Raw genomic sequence first — 19,074 nt, forward strand, 5'->3', positions numbered from 1 at the left:
AGTCGCTGCTGAGAACGCGCATCTCGGAAGCCCAAGGCATATTCTGAGTGCTTGAGCTTGAATCGACTGGAGGACGCGTACGTTTGTTCTTCGGGTCCTGACCAGCACAGGTAAGCTGTAGCGCATGAAGCCGAGGAAAAGTACAGTATCTAGTTGAAGCATCACTTGCACAGATCCATCCCACGGGTTCAAGTATGGTATATTATGCGTGTGGGAGCCGCTCACTCTCTCCCCCTTCCCCACCATGCCAAGCGTTCGTTTCTTCATTCACTCATTCATTGAGGTCGACGCCAGGAAACAAGCCAATCTGCGGTCGGACGTGTGCTTCGACTTGGAAAATCGTTATGCTGTCCTAAATGTCTTCCCGCACGTGGACAGCATCATTTCAGTGACACCCAATGGGAACCACGCGTTTCGTTTTTAGTTCTATGACAGTGAAAAAGCATCTGTGTTATGCTAAAGTTTTTTACAGCGCACGCAGGTCACGTGACCAGGGGGGGGGGGCGAATGAAGAAATAAATAAAACAGAAAAAGATTCCTTGGCGAGGCGTGGTTTGAATCCGGGTCCCTCACGGTCCGAAGGGAAGTGTCATAACCACTTGGCTATGCACGAATGGTTGCAGAATCAGGTCTAAGCGCGCGCATTTCAAATCTAGCGGCGGATTTAGGACACCACGTGATCTCGCTAGCCAATGAAATACACTCGCGTGCTTACAGATCTCTCTTCGACGGTTTTCACGGCGTGGAATTGACTAAATTTTGTTTAGTTCTCAGTGGTAATTTAACTAATTTTCTATGTAAACTATCCCATTCTTTGTGAAATATAGCACCAATTTGAACACGTGTGCCAACACATGCACGCATGGAAGCACAAATAAGCAGGCTTAGAAAAAAAGGCGTGCTGGTCTGTTACGAACATGATTTTTTATTTTCATTTTTCTTTTTTTGCTTCGCGAGGCATGTGCGTGACTTTCGGAATTTTGTGCGTGTTGCCGGCGTTCCGACCACCAAGCGTGCGCGTGATTTCTAGTATAAGCTTCAATTTCGGAAACGTCCGGATCTTCCGCCGGAAATGTAACAAACCCACGCCAATTTACTCCATCAGCGGTAGCAAGCAAAGACGAAGACTCGCGTGCGAACAGCCCCGCAGCTCGAAAACAGTGTCCGCTGACTGTGACTGCATTAGCGAGGGCTGGGCTGATTTCGCTTGGGGAACCTGGAGACGCGAAGCGGCGTGGTCACCGTTCAGTTTACTTCGGCTCCCCATTTGCTTATAGTCTTATACAACCCATCTTCATCTGTGACTGCTGCCAGGATCATAGGTCATAGGCGAGCGCGCAAGGAGGGGGGGGAGGGGGGATCGCCCCTTCTCATTCTCATCTCATCTTTGCGGGAGGGGGTCGGGAAGAGCGGGGGGGGGGACGGCTTTTCGGATAAACTTCGCCCCCCCCCCCCCACTTGCCCCGCTTCTCCTCCCCCAAAATGGTGAACCCCGCGCACGCCAGTGGCCAGGATGGTCTTCCGTTCTTCTCTAGCCTACGAGGGGACAGAAGGGACGCAGCAGGGCGTGCCGTTTCCTCGTGGGAATGATGAAGCGCGCAGCACCCGTATACATTGGGCTTCTGCACAAAATTCAGGCATACCCAACTCTGGTTGTTCGCTATGTAAATACGAGAACAAGAACGGCATCATTGTGACTCAGCGAATGTGATGCTGCTGCTACAACAGCCGATAGTCAGAAGAAGCCGACGTTTACAAAGTTATACTCTGCTAGATTCGCGGTGTCACCAATAGATTTAGGCACAACCATGCTAGAACTGACTGCAAAAGTTCAACATCACTGAAGCATTGCTAAAAACAAATGAGTACGAAGAAAGAGCGTTAAGAAAGGGTCCCTTGGGCAACGAACATGCCGACGCAGCTGCTCGAACTGCACACGAAATCGGCGTACAAGAATCCATCCCGTTATCAAGAACGGATGCTGCAATGAAAATTCGAGAGATTGCCAATGAAGACATGAAATCCTTCCCACACCAAGTTTACAGCACATACGACTGCATAGACTGGACCCATGTCGTTGACTTCGGCCTCCGTCCGGACTTTCTCGACTCGAGGCAACGGTGCTTTGCCTACTGTGGCTTGGTGTTGCTTTCACTAAATCTTTTGCCTTCCGAATCGGCATGGAAGACAGTGCTGCTTGCAGTCAGTGCGACAGCGAAGAAACGATAGACCACGTTTTTGTCGCAGCCCTCGCTACAGCTCGCTCAGACTGCCGCTAGCTGCTGTGTTGGCCCGCCTTGACGACAAACCCCTGTCGGAACTGTCAGTGCTAAATGCCGACCCGAACTGTCTTCGCACCGAAAATCAATTAAAGCCTTACTGAATTTCTTGCGTGGCAGTGGCCTATTGAATAGTCTATAGTACTCCCGCTATACACCTTCATTTTGTTTATTTGTTCTTTTTTCGTACGCCTGCTCTTCTCTCCGCTTTCCTTTCCATCTTTCTTTCCCTTTCCCCCTTACCTTAGTGTAGGGTAGCAAACGGGATGCTACAATTCTGGTCGACCCCCCTGCCTTTCTCTCATTTTATTATATATCTCTCTCTCTCTCTCAGGGTCCCTTATGACGACTCGGAGGCGAAAGCCCTATTCTTCTGCTCAGTCGACGTATACGTCGAGTGAGCGAAAATTCTCCCCCCCCCCCCCCCCCTCGGAAAACTTTGTGCACTTAACGTGATTTTGCATTTCCTCCAGGATTGGAGGTGTTGCAAGCTTTTTGCACCTCATCTGGTTTTGCACTGCCTCCGCGATCGGCCCACCTTTGACCAAGCGACGATGTCATGTGATGACGTCATCATGCGACGTCACTTAACGTACCCTACATTTTGGCGATATTTGACGTCATGATGACGTCATATGGGGACGTATCACATGATGATGATTTTTTGCATCTCTCATGTTGACGCCGACGCCGCCGACGGTAAATTTTCGCGTTTGATGAGGCATCTAAGGCTTAAATTACCCGCCTTGCTGATGTGCAAGAAAGTAGTTACCAATGGTAACGGTCGGTGACAGCTAGTGTCGTCTCATTCCGCTAAACGCATGTCCCGAGACGACATCTGTCAACCGCCTGCCGGGGCTAATGACAGACTGAGACATTTGACACGCATGTTCGATTTGCGCGAGACGGGCGCGTATGCCACGTTTTGGATTATAACCCGATGTCTTACCAGATAAATAAACAGAAGTATAGAGACCGAGAAGATAATGGGGTTTGCTTGTGTGACCGTGACATCTTGGCCCACATGTACGCGCGCGCGTGCAATGCAAGCGCAGACTCAAAGCTATATACGTATACATGCTGTAAGTCTCATTAAGCCATTCTCGAGATGGGTAGAAGCGGTCTTCGTTGTGTACGTAGAGCGGTCGGTGCTTTCCCACGAACCGAGGACGACTCGCATTTCGTCGACATGTGAATCGTGACCCGGACAAAGCGTAACCTTCAGAAGAGTGCGGGGTGTATATGCTGCGGCTGCACTCACTAGTAAGCAGAAATACAAGTCGTCTGGAACCCCACAGTTCAACACAGTGACGAACCCGACTGTTCACGTCTGCACCGGCGTTGATTTAGTGGTTTATTAAGACGAAAGCCTTAGATACCTCATGAAACTCGAAAATTGACCGTCGGCGCCGTCCGCGTCAACACGAGTGATGCGAAAAATCATTATCCCGTGAGGACGTCACCATATGACGTAATCATGACGCCACTCTGATTACACATAACGTGACGTCACACGATTACGTCACCACATGACATATTCGCTTGGTCCAAGGTGGGGTGATCACGGAGGCAGTGCAAAACCAGGTGACGCGCAGAAAGCTTGCAATGCCTCCGATCCTGGAGACAGTGCAAAACCACTTTAGGTGCAAAAAGTTTTCGGAGAGGGCGGGGGAGGATTAATTCATCGACTGAGAAAAAAAAAGATGATGATGGCTCTCGCCTTCGAGTTGTATTATGGGAATGGAGGGCATCGAAAATATTGGCAAATTTCGTTGACGGATTTTCCATAACATTCGACTGAGCTACGCGACAGAGACAGAGAGAGACAGATGACAAGACTTAGAGAAAAAAAGTTAGCGTGGCTTGCACTGGAGGCGCAATGCTAAAGAGAAAGCGGAGCTGATGGGCACCTAAGTAGTCCTGGCTGTTGCTGTTTTGCTTAGTTTTGCCAATTTTTCTCTTTGTTTCTTCCTCTGTTTATTTCTACTTCTTTCTCTTTTTAGGTCTTTCTATCTTTATTTCCCTTTCTTTCTGTCTGTCTGTCTCTCTCTCTCTATCTGCATTTCTCGCTTCCTTTTTCTTTCTGTCTCTCTCCTCTCTATTTCTTTCTATCTCTTTCTTTGATTTTTCTCTTTCTCTCCTTCTTTTTATATCTGCCTTTCGTTAACTCTAGTTATCTCTTTCTCTGCCTTTCTATGCTGTGCTTTACTCTCTCCCCTGCTCCTTTCCCTCCTCCTCGCCCTCTGTTCCCCTTCCCACCCCCTTGCTACACCATGCTATGCAAGGCTATGCATAGCATAGCTATGCTATGCAAGGATATGCTAGCGTGCGTGGATAGCCGAGTGGTTAAGACGCTCGCATTCGGATCGTGGATACACGGGTTCGAATGTCGCCTCGCGAAGAAATTTTTGTCATCTAGAATCTCTCTTTTTCTCTACCTTTATTTATCGTTCTTTCTCTCTCTCTGTACTCGTTGTGTCGCATCAGTTTATTGCATCCCGCGCCGGAGGAATCGGCGCTCGTGTTCTGGGAGCCAAGCAGAAGATGAAGAAGACGATGAAGAGGAAGACGACGAAGAGAGCGCGTGCCAGTTCATGATGATGATAATTTTCTGTTCGCGATTACGACCTGTTTAAAAACGGCTCCGCTGTTAAAAAAAAAAGATACGTTCAGAAAACGTTAGTGACGTCAATTGTTTTCACAAGCTGATCGATGTTCGAGCAGCTTTTCTGGAAGTTACTGATGCCGTGACTCTACTATACAAGACCACATAACAGGCGATGTTGAAATTTCTGATTTTGTGTTTTGATTTTGTGATTTTGATTTTGTGATTTTGATTTTGTGTTTGATCCCACGTTAAGCCTTCGACTGCCATCAAGACATCGCCGCGGTGACGCTACCGTTCTGTGTAGATTATGGCTGGCCGTCGCGTTTACCCATGCGTACGCATTCCGCATAGAGATGGCCGACACCACCGCCTGTGAATACTGCGGCGACGAAGAAACAACTCGGCATGTTCTGTGTGACTGTCCGGAGTATAGCACCCAGAGACAATCTCTTTGCCATGCTTTCAACAAGTTAGACGACCAGCCTCTATCAGAAGAAAGACTACTACGCCATCGTCCGGACATAACGTCGCAGAAGAAGGCTTTACAGGCACTACTAGCCTTCCTGCGATCCACTGGCCTGTTAGAGCGCCTCTGAGCGGAACGCTCTCGTGTGTGTGTGGTTGTGATTATTTTTTTTTCCTTATTATTTATTTTCTCTCTCTCGCTTTCAACCCCCTATTCCCCAACCCCAGTGCAGGGTAGCATACCGGATACAAACTTCTGGTTAACCTCCCTGCCTTCCTCTGCTCTTTCTCTCTCTCTCTCTCTGATTTTGTGGACACTAGGTTTTTGTATGTACAAGAGTGCTGTTCGCCGCAATTTCTTCAAGGTGTGTCCCCTCATAAATAGCTGGTTTGTGCAGCAATATTAGCTTAAAGTATCGTCTCCCTCGAAGCTCTGAATAATCAAACTATAATAAATCATCATAAAAGGAGGCTGCATGCAATCCGTGGCGGTGCCCTTCTAAAGAGAGCTTTCAGCGTCCCATGAATAACATCTATTGGGTATTTTATATCTTTACACGTTTCTGCTTTATATCATCCGTCGATGGGCGAGTAAACACTCCGGTCAGTACTCTGCAGAAATCCCGTAGCACGCGTGTATTTATATAAACTCGCCTTCTCTCATTATATTTCTTGTTTCTTTTGTCGCCCGGCCCTACACGGCTAGCCGACTTAATAAATGTTCCTTCTCTCTCTCTCTCTCCCTCTGTCTCTTTCTTGCTGAGCCCGCTGTTTGGTCAGGCATGTTCTGTCGTGGGCCTGGTTAACGTTTTTCGCTCTCCCCTGACACACACACACACACACACACACACACGCGCACACGCACACGCACACGCACGCACGCACGCACGCACTGTCCCCCCTCTGCTCAACAACGACGGTGCCGCCGCAGCACGGGCGCTTGCTCGCTGCCGGGGTCGCCTGGGCCGAGCGGTTCAAACGGCTCGAACGCTTCGAAGCGGCAGCGGGCGTCGGCGACAGCAGAGCGCGAGTTCTGAGCCAACCTTTCGCGTCCCTCTTGCCAGTGCTGATGGATCTGGGCCCGTCGTCGTTGTCGGCGCTGTCACACGGATTACTGTACTCGCGAGCGTACGCATCTCATTCTCCAGTAGCTCCTCCGCTGGCTCGAAGCGCAGAATGCCAGCTTCGGTGGACGCATGCTTGGACAAACTTAACCGGCGGCCCCTGGCCTCTCGCTCACCGGTCATCGGCTCGCAGCTGTCGAACAAGACTCCGCTACGCAGCAGCTCCTGTCTTGCTCCACTGATGCTGAGGTGAGATATCTTGAGTTCGATTCGTCAGTGTCTCAATGAACTGGTTAATTCAATATAATTTTTTGGGCTTTTACATCCCAAAATCACGATATAATCATGAGCGACGCTGTAGTGGAGGGTTCCGGAAATTTTGACCATCTGTTGTTCTTTAGCGTGTACCTAAATCTAAGTACACGGGCCTCAATTATCTTCGCCTCCATTGAAATGCGGCCGCCACGGCCGGGATTCGATCCCGCGACCTGCTGGTGAACAGTCGAGCACCATAACCACTAGACCATGGTGGCGGGTTCTGATTATTTCAAACGCTCTCCTTTCGTTCAACTATTTATAATTGAAACCTATAGTTTTCATGTGAATTATCTGCTCGGTGCGGCATGAGAATGCGTTAGAGCGGTTTGGGGCACGAAAACATATGATGGACCAGCCGCACTGAAGTAATTACAGCCATGACTGGTAAGCGATTTCTGATTAAGAATAACGAGACTACATTTATGCGCAGCCACTAGAGCTCACCGGACTGACTTTTCGTCAAAAGCCGATTTCTTGAGCAACAGCCGGGACAAACTCTTACTCTGGGCTCATTTGGCACTATTGTAAGAAGCGAACTGCTGTTGCGACAATGTGGCAATTGTCACATTCTCGCTATAGGCAACTCCAAGCCCATTTAAGCGATATTTATTAAAGTGTCGTGTGCTCGGAGCACCACTTTCGAAGGCAGTGACGCGATAGCCTGCATTTACAATTGTGGAAAACTCAACTAAATAGATCACCCACGGTCGTGCAAAATCCCTCGTTCTGCGCGTTCTGAAAACGCAGTTCAGGTCTCGTATTTATATGTTCAACATGGCTATACACGAATTTCATCCACACATTGAGTATTTTATCGCCTACTACGTAGTTCGGTCATTTTCACTCGAACTGTGAAGGAGGCGCGCGTCCATTCTGTAGTACGTTCCACCTCCTTTCCGTAAAAGGCTGAGCGGCTCTTCTTGGCACCGAGTAGCTGAAACAACAGGAATATCATTTCGGCATCACGTCTTGGAACGATATATACATTTCACAGTTCCATCCTCCTTGCTCTTCTTTATTGGCGTGGACTGCCGTTATCGCCGAAATGGGCCATGAAGATGGGGCACCCGGCGCGACGCACGATAACAATGCAAGATGGAGTGCAACGTTTAAAAGAGGCTCATCCCAGCCTGATTTTTTCACAATTCGATTGGCTCTAGGCTGCGTTTGTTCTGTTACGGTAGTATGTGATTACAACTGTTACCAGTTCAGCTACCCGTTTTAACCTCTGAGTAAAAGTTCAAAAGTGAGCGCCGGGCTGCAGTGCACACAAGTTCCTTCAGAGTGGGCCGGCGTGGTGTGTTGGCAAGCATCATCTGACGAAATCTGCGTTGAAAGGGCTTCGTCTCCTCCTTGGTGTAATCCCCTTCTTTGTATAAGGCTGTAGCTCGTAGGGGACGCACTTAGTATTTAGGTACGTTCAACGATCTTAGACGTATACAGTGACCTAGCGATGGTGCATAGCGGGCTCGGGCAAATCAGCCGCGCTGCACAAGGCAAGTCGCAGTAACCCGAGGCTACGCAGAATGTAGCGCTTGGCTTGTCGGCGGGCGATGGCATATGAAACGCGAATTGCCATACAGCTAGTAAATTTTGTCTGTATGATTCATTATTGCGAGACAAACTTTAGACATTGAAAGTTCGTGAGTGGGCGTGGTGAAGAGTGGGACGAAATTGACAGATATTTTCGGTCGTAAGTGTTTTTTGCTGATCACCTTCGGAAGTCATGATCAGAATTGGCTGAAAATTCGTCTTAAGAAGATACTCCAGCATAAGATGTTTTTATGAATACAGGTCCTGAGCGTTTCCGGGGAAGTTGAAAGAACAAACAGGGTGGGCGTACACTGTAAGAAAACAAAACTAGTCATTTTAATATTTTGGGTGAGTCCTTACTTGCCACATATTAACTCTCTTTAAAGGTACCCGTTAACTTTCTTCGGAGATCGTTATACACTCTCCGGAGAATGTAATGATCGAAAAGAGTTAACGTGTACCTTTAAAGAGAGTTACGCATGTGACAATGAGGACTCACCAAAAACATTAAAAGGACTCCTTTTGTTTCCTTCTTAGTGCAGGAGCAGCTGCCGCGTAAAAGCAAATCGTTCTTGTTTTGTGGTCTTCTTGAAGGTTCCGTCAAACGATATTTTCCAGTTTTGGATAAGTTCTCCGATTGTCGTTAATGAGAAGGTCGTATTAAGCAAATTGGTAGATATAACTTAGAACTGTATAGATATTCGACGCGAACCGATTGTCGTCTTGCGCCTAGGTAGCTCTGCTTTGAAACGCCTCAACGAACGCGTTAGAACGTCATCGAACATGAACGACAAGTCCAGCTGCAAGCAGCGGCCGCTTGTCCTGGCCTTCGCAGCGGACGCGTGCGGCTGGGGGGAGGAAGTGGGGATCGGTATGGTCCAGATGGCTACGGGGTGGAGAGAGTCAGACGTCATGTCGCTCGAGTTCCGCTCCGCTCCAGCTGCAGCTTCCGGGTGCACACCGGTCGAAACTGCGCTCTCTCACAGAGGTGTTGACCCTCGCTTGACACAGATGACCTCAACTACGCCCGCTACTGCTCCAAAGCGGGCCACCCGTCCATCCACTCCCCCTCCCAGACTCAAACACACACTCGCTCGCGCATATTCGCGCACAACGTATACACGTTCAAGACCCGTCCACTTCTGCATCCCGGCCTGCGTTTTGTTGGGGCGGCTGCGACGGCAATCGAGCGGCACTTATACCACGAGGAGAGGAGGTCGGGAACGGTGAGCCGCCCGCCCGCCCGCCTTGCTGGACGACGTTTATACTTCAGGGATGGTGGGTAGCGATAAACGCCGTTGTTGGGGAGCGGTTCTCGACGCTGCTGCTGCCGGGGTCGCCGTGTGAAAGCTGTGCGCTCACACGGCTGCGGGCTCGACTCGTGCCGAAGAATGTTGCTCGCGTTTACAGCTCCGCACGGCGATCATCGGAGTGGTGACGCAATGCTGAAATGGCCGGCCGTTGGCTCCGTGCGATTGGTGGGTGCGTGGTGCACGTTTCTGCTGCTCCTCTAATTCTTCGGAGAAGTTGTTGCGACAGCGCCGCGACGCTGTGTGAGCTCTAGGAGAAGCAGCCCTTTAAACGGCACCTGGGGACTTGTTGATAGAGTGGCACCGCAGCACTAAACAAAGTGGCGTGCCTTAATCGAGCATATAAGTGCACGCTCCACTGAAATTACTGCTTGATTTTTACCCACTTCCCAACGGAGAAACGCACCTGAAATGACTAACCAGAAAGCAAACTCAGCTTCGGCTCGCATACATTCTCTTGAGCCTCATACATATGCCCGCCACACTGGTGTAGTAGTTATGGCGCTCGACTAGTGAAGTGAAGGTCGCGGGATCGAATTCCGGCCGCGGCGGCCGCATTTGAGTGGAGGCGGAATGTTAGAGGTCTGTCTACTTAGATTTAGGCGCACATTAAAGAATATCAGATGGTCAAAATTTCCATAGCCCTCCACTACGGCGTCCCTCACAATCATATCGTGGTTTTGGGACGTAAAACGCTAACAATTATTGTTAGCCTCATACATAAGTGTGTGGCGGAATTTCTGATTTATGCAGATAATGCAAATTTCACAAGAGAAACAGTAAGGTCGCACTACTTTGCTGGATTTTAAAACAAGGTGCGAGTATTTTTCTGGATGGCAGCTCGAAACGGGACGTTCGATGCGTAAGACGAAAGAAAGAAACGTGATGTGATGGACGAAAGATGCATTGCGTGCTGTCCATTGTCACGTGAAGTTTCACGTTCGCTGTTGTTGCCATGTTGTTGATGGATTGACGTCTCACCATTGTACTTCTATACATGACTTATGAAGGTGGGCTAACGGAAATTCAATCGCGCTTTGTATAGTTAACGAACAAGACATAATAGCCGCTGATAGATGACAGAGTAGAACAGAATGCAGTATACATTCCTTGTCTAATCACTGGCCTCTGTGTTGTGACTCACGCGTGCGCTTTGAAGTGCGGACACGTTCCTAATAATAAAAATAAAGCAACACAAGTTGCTGAGGCGCCGTCATCAGTGACTGCAACGTTTGCTCTTTATTAGTGACGTTGTATAACCACCTAGCAGTGACACACTCTTCTCATTCCTCGCGACAAAACTGAAATGCATACGACAGTGTATTCATTTTAGGTTGTAAACGTCTGCTAAATACTTGGAATGACACCTTTCGGCTAGGACTACGATTCTATCTTTGCAAAGTGCCAAGTGTACTTTAATTTACAGCAAGTGGTGCCGAGGAATGTTCATGCACACGAAATGGTACGACAGGCCCTGTTTGTTCATTTTTGTTCAACGATATCTCACAGCTCCTTTTTTATCTTTTGCAGCCTTTACATAGCCGCATCGCCATGCATTTTCCTATTCGTCACCGGCACCGACTCGTCGGATCTGGTGCCGAACCTCTGCCGCCTCATGGACCAGCCACTGTATTGCCGGTGCGACGTCGAAGACTTCGCGGACGACGCGACGGACGTGTTCTGCTACGTCACCAGGCCCATTACTCCCAACCACGTTGTGTTCAATTCTTTTCGAGGCCACGCATCCGTTGTTTCTCTGGGCTTTAACGCGTTGAACCTCAAGCACAAACTGACTTTTGTGCCCTCCGCTGCTCTCAGACACTGTTCCCGTCTGGAGCGCCTAAAGTTCACGCAGTCGGACTTGGGCGCCCTGAAGACGCACTCATTTCACAACCTCTCCAGGCTAGCGTGGCTTTCGCTGGACTCGAACTCCATAACGATCCTGGGGAAAGAATGTATTGCCAACCTGCCGCGTCTGAAGAGACTCGAACTCGGAGACAACAAGCTGACAGTCGTTCCCGCCGGTTCCTTCCGTGGTCTTCCGGCCCTAACGCAGGTCTTCCTCGAGAGGAACGAGATTGGCAACGTCGAGGACTACGCATTCGAAGAGCTTTCCAACGTCCGAGAACTCGACCTGAGTGACAATGTCATCGAGAACCTCACTGAGCAGACGTTCAAGGGCCTGTCGAGGGCCATACGACTCGATTTGTTTCGCAACAAGATCAGAAGACTCGGAGCCCGAGTGTTCAGCGCGATGCCCGCGCTTGTCGAACTCGACCTCAAGTACAACGGCGTCGCCGAAGTCCACCCTCTGGCATTCGAGGGCCTGCCGCAACTGAACATCCTCTACTTGGCGTTCAACCGGCTTCGCGTCCTTCCCGCCCAGATGTTCGCGGGTGCCCCCAACCTTCTGAACATTGACCTCTCCCAGAATGAGCTGCTGACGCTTACTTGGAGGACAGTCCAAGACTTGAGAAAAATTGACACAGAGTCCTTCCACATGGGTCTCATAGGTAAGCTGGGTGACATCCTAGAAGCAGTAGAGAGTTTTTGTACTCTTAGTGGTCATAAATAAATGTGACATATGTAAAAAGAAACACTCGTGAAATACGCAAGTGCAAGCATCGAATCTGTCGTACTTGTGGACTTCGTGTAATTATTGTAGATATGTGGTAAACTCCTTGATTTATTTAGATGCTCGCAGGAAAAGTAGATGTTAATGCTGAATAATGATTGCCAACTGTAGATTTTTGTTGCTATTATTAATATTAATAGTGCTAGCAGTAGTAGTAGTCGTACTAGTAGTCGTATGCAAATATGTATGCAATAAACAGAGAAAGTAATAAAGAAGGGAACGGACTGGCAATGACCAGCGGGAAGGGACACGTCGTCTGCTTACTTTCAGAAAGGAATGCGTAGACACAAACTAAAGAGGAAAAAAATATCGCAGGTCATTAACACTCAAGTGTAAAACAAAGGCAAAATAAATGACTGCGACAGTAAAGAACACAGAAGAAAACTCACGAGTCACACCAGTTGCGAAAACAAGATAAAAATGAATAAATAAATAATGCGCACCGCATTTCCTCTGGATGCCGTCCACTTAACAGTTTGTATCTCAGCGTCCACATATGTGGACACATAAGCATTAGCGAATTGTGATTACATTAGGCCAACGTCTTTCCTTAAAACCGATTTGAAATGGTCGCATCGGTCCTGCATGGAGTAATGCCGACATTTCAAATCGATTTTAAAGAAAGGCGTTGGCTAGCTTAATCACATTTCGCTAATATGTTCTGTCGACATATGTGGACGCTGCGATACACAGGCATTAATTTAAATTCACCTTTTGGCGCAGGGAACAAGTTCGTCTGCGATTGCCGTATGTCCTGGGTGCAGCGTTTGCAGAATGCCACGCTGAACGGCAAGTTCCATCGCGAACTGCAGGACATCACCTGCTGCTTTGACGGGGCTTCGGGTAGCCCCAGCTGCGGAACGCAAGTGTCCGGGCTAAGCCTTCCGGAGTTGGAGTGCCACGAGGATTACGAACCACAAGGACTGCCATCGGCGAGACGTTATGACAAGGAGATGACGGAATCCGGTGGCGTGTTAGAGGAAGTGGACGACTTCAGCGCAGGTGCCAAGATCCGCCGGACGCGTCCGGTGTCCGAACACAAGCCGGAAGGAGGCGATGACCCTGTGAGGCCGGAAGGCAATGCAGCGGAAGTGAACGAAAAAGACGTGAAGGTGGTCCCGAGTAATGTGAAGGCTGCGGCCAGTGAATCAGTATTCAATCGCGGTAGTCCGAGCAACATTGCCGGGGCGGCTTCCCGATGCCTCCCGGATGAGGTAGCCTCGCGCCTCTTACTTTGCCTCTGCCTTCGGTTTCTGAACAAGTTGCTCTGACAAACAGAGTGAAAGTGTCCAGTTGAAGCGTGACAGTGACTACGCTGCGCTCGCTTTTGCAGCGCAGTACAGTTGCGACAGACGAACTTGGTAACAATTGGTGTCACGAGACGCTGATACAATAACCACCGAGATGACAGGAGTACTCCGCGTGGTGGTGATTGCGATCTGAGATAATGGTTTAAGAAATATTAACTGAAAATGGTCAGTTGGAAGAGGGCACAAAAATAAACAGCAAAAGTGAAAAGCAAACGCTGTGATCCCCACAACAACACTGGGCAAAGCTACTAAGTGGGACACACCGGCAAATTCCTGCATGGTCGAGCACATTTTGCTAATATCAGCGCTGCGTGCCGCGCAGGCGTTCCATTTGAAAAAAAAAAAAAACAGTTCCCGTGTACCCTCCATTCCACTTCGCCCGCTAAGTTATTTAAAGGGACCGACAACTGCCCAGAACATGAAATGAGATGACTCCACTGATGGAAAGATTGTCCGTCGCATTGACTCAAACCAACCCTGTTTTTTTCGTGAGAGATGGATTTATATTTTTATTTATTAATTGAAAGTCGCGAAAAATGACCTGTGGCGCCTCTGGTGGCAAAAACATGAACGATCCGATGAACCCGGCCATGTGACCATCGATTGCTGTACGCAGTCGACGATTTTCTTGTTAGTATTGAAATATTGTTCGTTTCTTTATATTTAAAGGTATTACTTCATAAAATTGTAGTACATATAGGCCTGCGTTAGTAGTATGCATTAAAGTGGCGCTGCCTTCGCGTGACGTAATGATCCCATGCTCGTCAGCGTGTCTTGAGCAACTTTTCAGCGTGCTCATGCAACCGTGCACGCAGTTTCCAGGTCGCTAAGATTTTGGAGCAACATAGTTTTGCTACCTACACTGACGTAATCAGGGTTCTGCCCAGAGGACCGGAGCCAGCCAGAGTCCCGGGGAGATGTCGAGGAGAGGAGTCCGGAGCTGTTAACAGTCGTTTATTACATTATTTACAGGTAGCGTGTTGCTACATGATGGGGTTAGCATCATGGAAGCTCTCGAGCTTCTGGGAGCTTCTCGGAGCTTGTGAGAGCTTGAGAGAACTTGTGAGAGCTTGTCGGGAGCGCATCGGCGCTCGCATTTTATGTCCTGGCCTTCCCAGGGTTCCCTGTAGGAAAAAACAATGGAGGCCAGGACAGTCCTATGAAAATTTCCATCTTCACCTCCGCCCCCAAAAGGGAAAGGTGAAACGCCGCCTCCTTCCCAACCCACGAAAGGAGAAAGAGGCACGCCCAGTTCGTCCCATGGCGAGGGAAAAACACTGCCCACCGCGCACTACATGGCACAGCACGAAGACGTACACTTCGTCTCACAAATGACGCGCGCTGCTATTCGGCGCGGCGGCGCATATGCGTAGTGACGTTTTCGATTACTTGGCTTGGCTCGTGCATCGAGAGAGTAATGACGCCGGGACAAGCCGCCCATGACACCAGCGCAGGTAACCTTGGACGCATGCGCACAACGCGGTACAAATACAGGGAAGGTGTATAATGCCACATCATCTGACACGAGCAACTGACTCGAGCAACATGTGGAGAAAGCCTTGCTAGATCGTTGGCTGCGCGCCGATGACGGGATCACTTACGTCATGTTACGTCGACAGTAGTGGGCGTAGTCACGACTTTGAAGGACTACTTTTGTTTCATGCATATGAGCTCAAGGTGGTGTATACTTGGAAACCTTTGTTGCCCTACAGTCGAGCATATCAATGCAACCAGTTTTACCTGTTGTACGTAAATACGTTCGCGAAGGAAAACAAAAAAACCTAAAAAAATTGACCGCCACTTCGCCCTGCGAACGTGAATGTCCAGCGAAGACGTATCAAACACCACACATGCTGATGAGGGAAGTTTTATGTTTTATTATTACTTTAGAGTGATGGTAGTGATAACCGCTTTGTAGTCGCTGTGGTAGACCGTGAATGGTTCGGCGACCATTTTCAGCAAGACGAATTTGTTCCTTTCGTCAAGCATTGTATTCACGCTGTTCTTCTGGTGTCCTAACTTCCGTGGTCTACCCATGGCAGTCTTAGATTGAACTGAATGAGTTGCTAGACGGGTCTCCCTTTTATATACGAAAGCCGGAAACACACGCGGGGGCAAGGAATGGGCGTTTGACGTCGTTCGAAGCCGTCGTGTGAAGTGCAAAGCGGATGCAACCTAATCTTTTCCGGGAATGCGTGGGATGGTGTTCCCATTGTTCACGGGCGTATTATCATCCATCATGCGGTTTTGATGCTCGTTTTGTGGTTTTATTTATTCAAACGAATACTGAGCTCTGTGCTGTCTGCCTGAGTGCAATGAAAGATATGCGCTTTGCCTTCAATTGTTAGAGGGCCCCTAAACCACCCAGAGGTAGAAATTTAGTTGTGGCGTTGCAGTTGCGCACGAGTCTACAGCGAACGCTAGCGGAGTTACACGCTTTTGCTAGTTTCGCTGTTTCCTTCGTTACGCTACGTTCGTCGGCTCGTCCGTCCACCTCTCCGAATGCCGTTCCTCAGCGTGCGAGGTGAAAACGCAGGGACCGCGCGTATCTGCTTGCAGAGGAGCACGCAAGCGTCTGTGGCGAGTAGTGGTATTTGCCCAATTTCTGTGGCCCATACGCGCTATAGGAGTTTTGCGCTGATGCCACGAAATTTTCAGACCAACGAGAGGTATACAACTATGTACAGACACCGAGGTAACTATCAAATGTGTGACGACCGCTACGGTACTGGCCATACCTGCTTGTACGCCGCTTGGCTTGGCCCGGTGGTTCCCGGAATGTTAAGGGGTGCATAAACTCAGCTACATTGACAATTTATGATCCTGTAAAAATTTTGGGAGTTAATTTTGCGCCTGAAAATAACAATGATTAGAAGACCGCGCCCCAACTCGGCACACTGAAGGAGTGCGCGAATATTCTAATATTTCAAATATGAAATCAAATAGTGTATTCATTTCCGTTTTATTCGAGTTTCGAATGAATAGGCGTTGTTTTTAAATACAGCTATGGAAGTATTTAATTGATACGGAATTCTTTAGACACATCGCGATTTTTCGCTTATGGAGAACGCCGATTTCTAGCTCAATGAATACCGCCGACGTCGACACCAACATCGAATTTTCTGCGACACGGGATCGCTAACGCTATCGCTTTCAAAAACTATTATGTACCGCGAACTAACGAAAAATACTGAGAACACGATAGCAGGTGTCCCTTCTCCACAGGAAGACGTAACGCTTTAGAAGCTGAAACTTCATCAGTTGGCACATTTAGGATTCACGTTGAAGGAGAGGACGCCGTGACGATACCGAAATTTATTACGCGTTTATGCGCTTGCCAGGAAATTACGTGCCTGCGCATCAAGCCTGTAAATACAGAGTCGCTGGCGCAGCTTAATTTAAAACATGAGTTTAACTACACGATTAGAGATAAATGAATCAATTAAAATACTTAAACAGCAGAAGTTTGTGCATGCTTAAGTCAAGACAAACTGTTCATTAGTAGTAAGTAGCAGAGACGAACTGAACCGTGATTTAAAATGACCGATTTAAGATTTACATAGAATCAACACGATTTCCCCATTTACATAAAACCCTGTAAACTACACGATACGTATTGTGCATCATCAAGTCACTCGGTACAGAAACACGTAAGACTAAAAAGAACTAGGCAATAAAAACAATATAGCACCTAACAGATCCAGTTATTTTAGAAGAAAATGACAAGTGCACAACATAGGAATGAAGAAACGATGACGTCATTCGTTGCGACATGCTCAAACACACAGAAGCTGTATTAGCGGCGGTGAAGTTGAAAAATGCAACTTTCTAAGTCTAGTTATTCCTCCTAGTCATTATCTACGCATACACGCGATACAAAACAGTAAAGTGTCCATGATGTGTCCCTGGACATTGACAAAGATGTCTGGCACACCATCACGCACAGGTTGACACGATCGGACGATACTGTCCTCGCACCAGAACTGGTAGACTCATGCTTTCGGAGGTCCACGCGCAGCATATAAAGTTGCAACGGAGCAAGGGGTTCATTGGCGTGTACCGGTGACATTGGAAGGCCTCCGCGAATGCAGGCAGATGCCTCAGCGGCACGTTGCACGACGACTCATCGTCTCCGGTCGACCCACCCTCGCATTTGTTGTAGCACAGGGCGATGAAGAACAGCTGCATGGCGCTGTACTCTTCCAGCCTCACTGGTGACCGATCAGATGCGGCCACACTTTCGTACGCCTCCGCCAGGGCACCCAATCTGAAAGCCTCTGGTCCGAACACGACGCCAAACTCATCGTTCGCAGATCGCGCAAATGGGTCCCCGCGCAGGCACTCCAGCAAGACGTCTACCGGCTCTGATGATACCGGGTAGGCCGCGTAAGCGTGCGTCCATTAGAAGCCCGCCAAGCTCGTGGCTGACTATGGCCCCGAGGCCACCGTAGTTTAGGGCATCTGTCAAGTCGACGTTGAACAGAGGGAACCAAAAAACGTACGGCAGGAGCTCGAAGTCCCGGACGTCGGGCAATGCTAGGTAGTAACGGAGCCTTCTCACAGAGTAAAACATGGCGGCTGCTTATCCTGCGGAGCCTCTCACCGACTGTGCCACTTTCTGCCAGTTGTGCACGAACGAGTCGGTTGACGTGTCCAGTTGAAGGTTGGGCGGTGATATTATTGTAGCGTCGTTCGCAACGTCGGTGGCGTAGCGTAGCGCGGAATTCGGTGACGGCCACCCGGGGATGACCGTGACGTTCGGGTTGTCGTGCGTCCACCTGGAAAGCCGGCTGCGGAATACCTCGCGAAGGGACGTAATGATCACTCGGGCGTACGCACCACCGTTGCCCTGTTGACGTTCCCGTACGAGTCGACAGAAAAACAACGCCCCGGGATCGGAGAGGGACATGGCGCGACTGACGCAGAAGGCTCCGTGATAAGTTCGCGCTTCGCCGGAGCTTTTGTTGTAGTAGTTCTCTATGAGTTCCCGGTTGGCGTACAGAGCGGCCACCTGCACCGTGCAGCAGGACACGAATAAGTGCAATCTGTCTTCTCCCATCTACGCCCACAGCTCCAGGACCTCCGCCAGGCTTCACTGTGGCTTTGTGCACGAAGAGTGAGCGCCAGCGTGGGGAAGTACGTAAACTTCGCCACGTTCCCCTTGAAACGGCGGGTCTATCGATGACTAACGGAAACGAGGTGCCGGCCTTGACGACGAGTGAGTGCCCGTTCGCACGCGAGACAAGGACGAAGTCGAGCACAGTGCCCCAGCCAAGCATTAGGGAGCAGTGGAGCAACGTACGTGTGCACCAAGTCGAGATTGCCAGGCGTTTCTGGTCAGGCGACGCCCGCGTGGCGTAGGGCTTCCTTCACGGCCGGTAGCTGGTCACTCTTGCCCTGTCCGACGTCTTCACAGCTCAGAAAGTGCCAGCGCCCTCTCGACATCGTCCTGTCGAGAGGCCGGTATGGAAGCGGAAAGCGCCGACAGGCGTAGTTTGTCCAGCACGTTGGCGACGTGGATATCTCGCACGCTGAGCGGCTGCTTGTGCTTC

General features: G+C 49.3%; 1 protein-coding gene across 3 annotated transcripts in view; it reads left to right on the plus strand.

Annotated features, from left to right (window-relative positions):
* Window positions 1-14,125, plus strand: part of LOC119394037 (insulin-like growth factor-binding protein complex acid labile subunit) — a 105,105-nt gene extending 90,980 nt beyond the window's left edge. Inside the window, exons 2-4 of one of the 3 annotated variants that reach the window (XM_037661251.2) lie at window positions 6,501-6,665; window positions 11,108-12,090; window positions 12,936-14,125. In XM_037661251.2, coding sequence (XP_037517179.1) covers window positions 6,529-6,665; window positions 11,108-12,090; window positions 12,936-13,483 — 1,668 coding nt within the window. In that variant the 5' untranslated portion in view covers window positions 6,501-6,528 and the 3' untranslated portion in view covers window positions 13,484-14,125. Of the gene's footprint in view, window positions 1-6,318; window positions 6,666-11,107; window positions 12,091-12,935 lie in introns of those variants that run through there. The other 2 variants (XM_037661252.2, XM_037661250.2) reach the window with 2 other exon arrangements.
* Window positions 14,126-19,074: the final 4,949 nt, after the last annotated feature.

Source organism: Rhipicephalus sanguineus, chromosome 5, assembly GCF_013339695.2.
Source record: "Rhipicephalus sanguineus isolate Rsan-2018 chromosome 5, BIME_Rsan_1.4, whole genome shotgun sequence".
Lineage (NCBI taxonomy): Eukaryota > Metazoa > Arthropoda > Arachnida > Ixodida > Ixodidae > Rhipicephalus > Rhipicephalus sanguineus.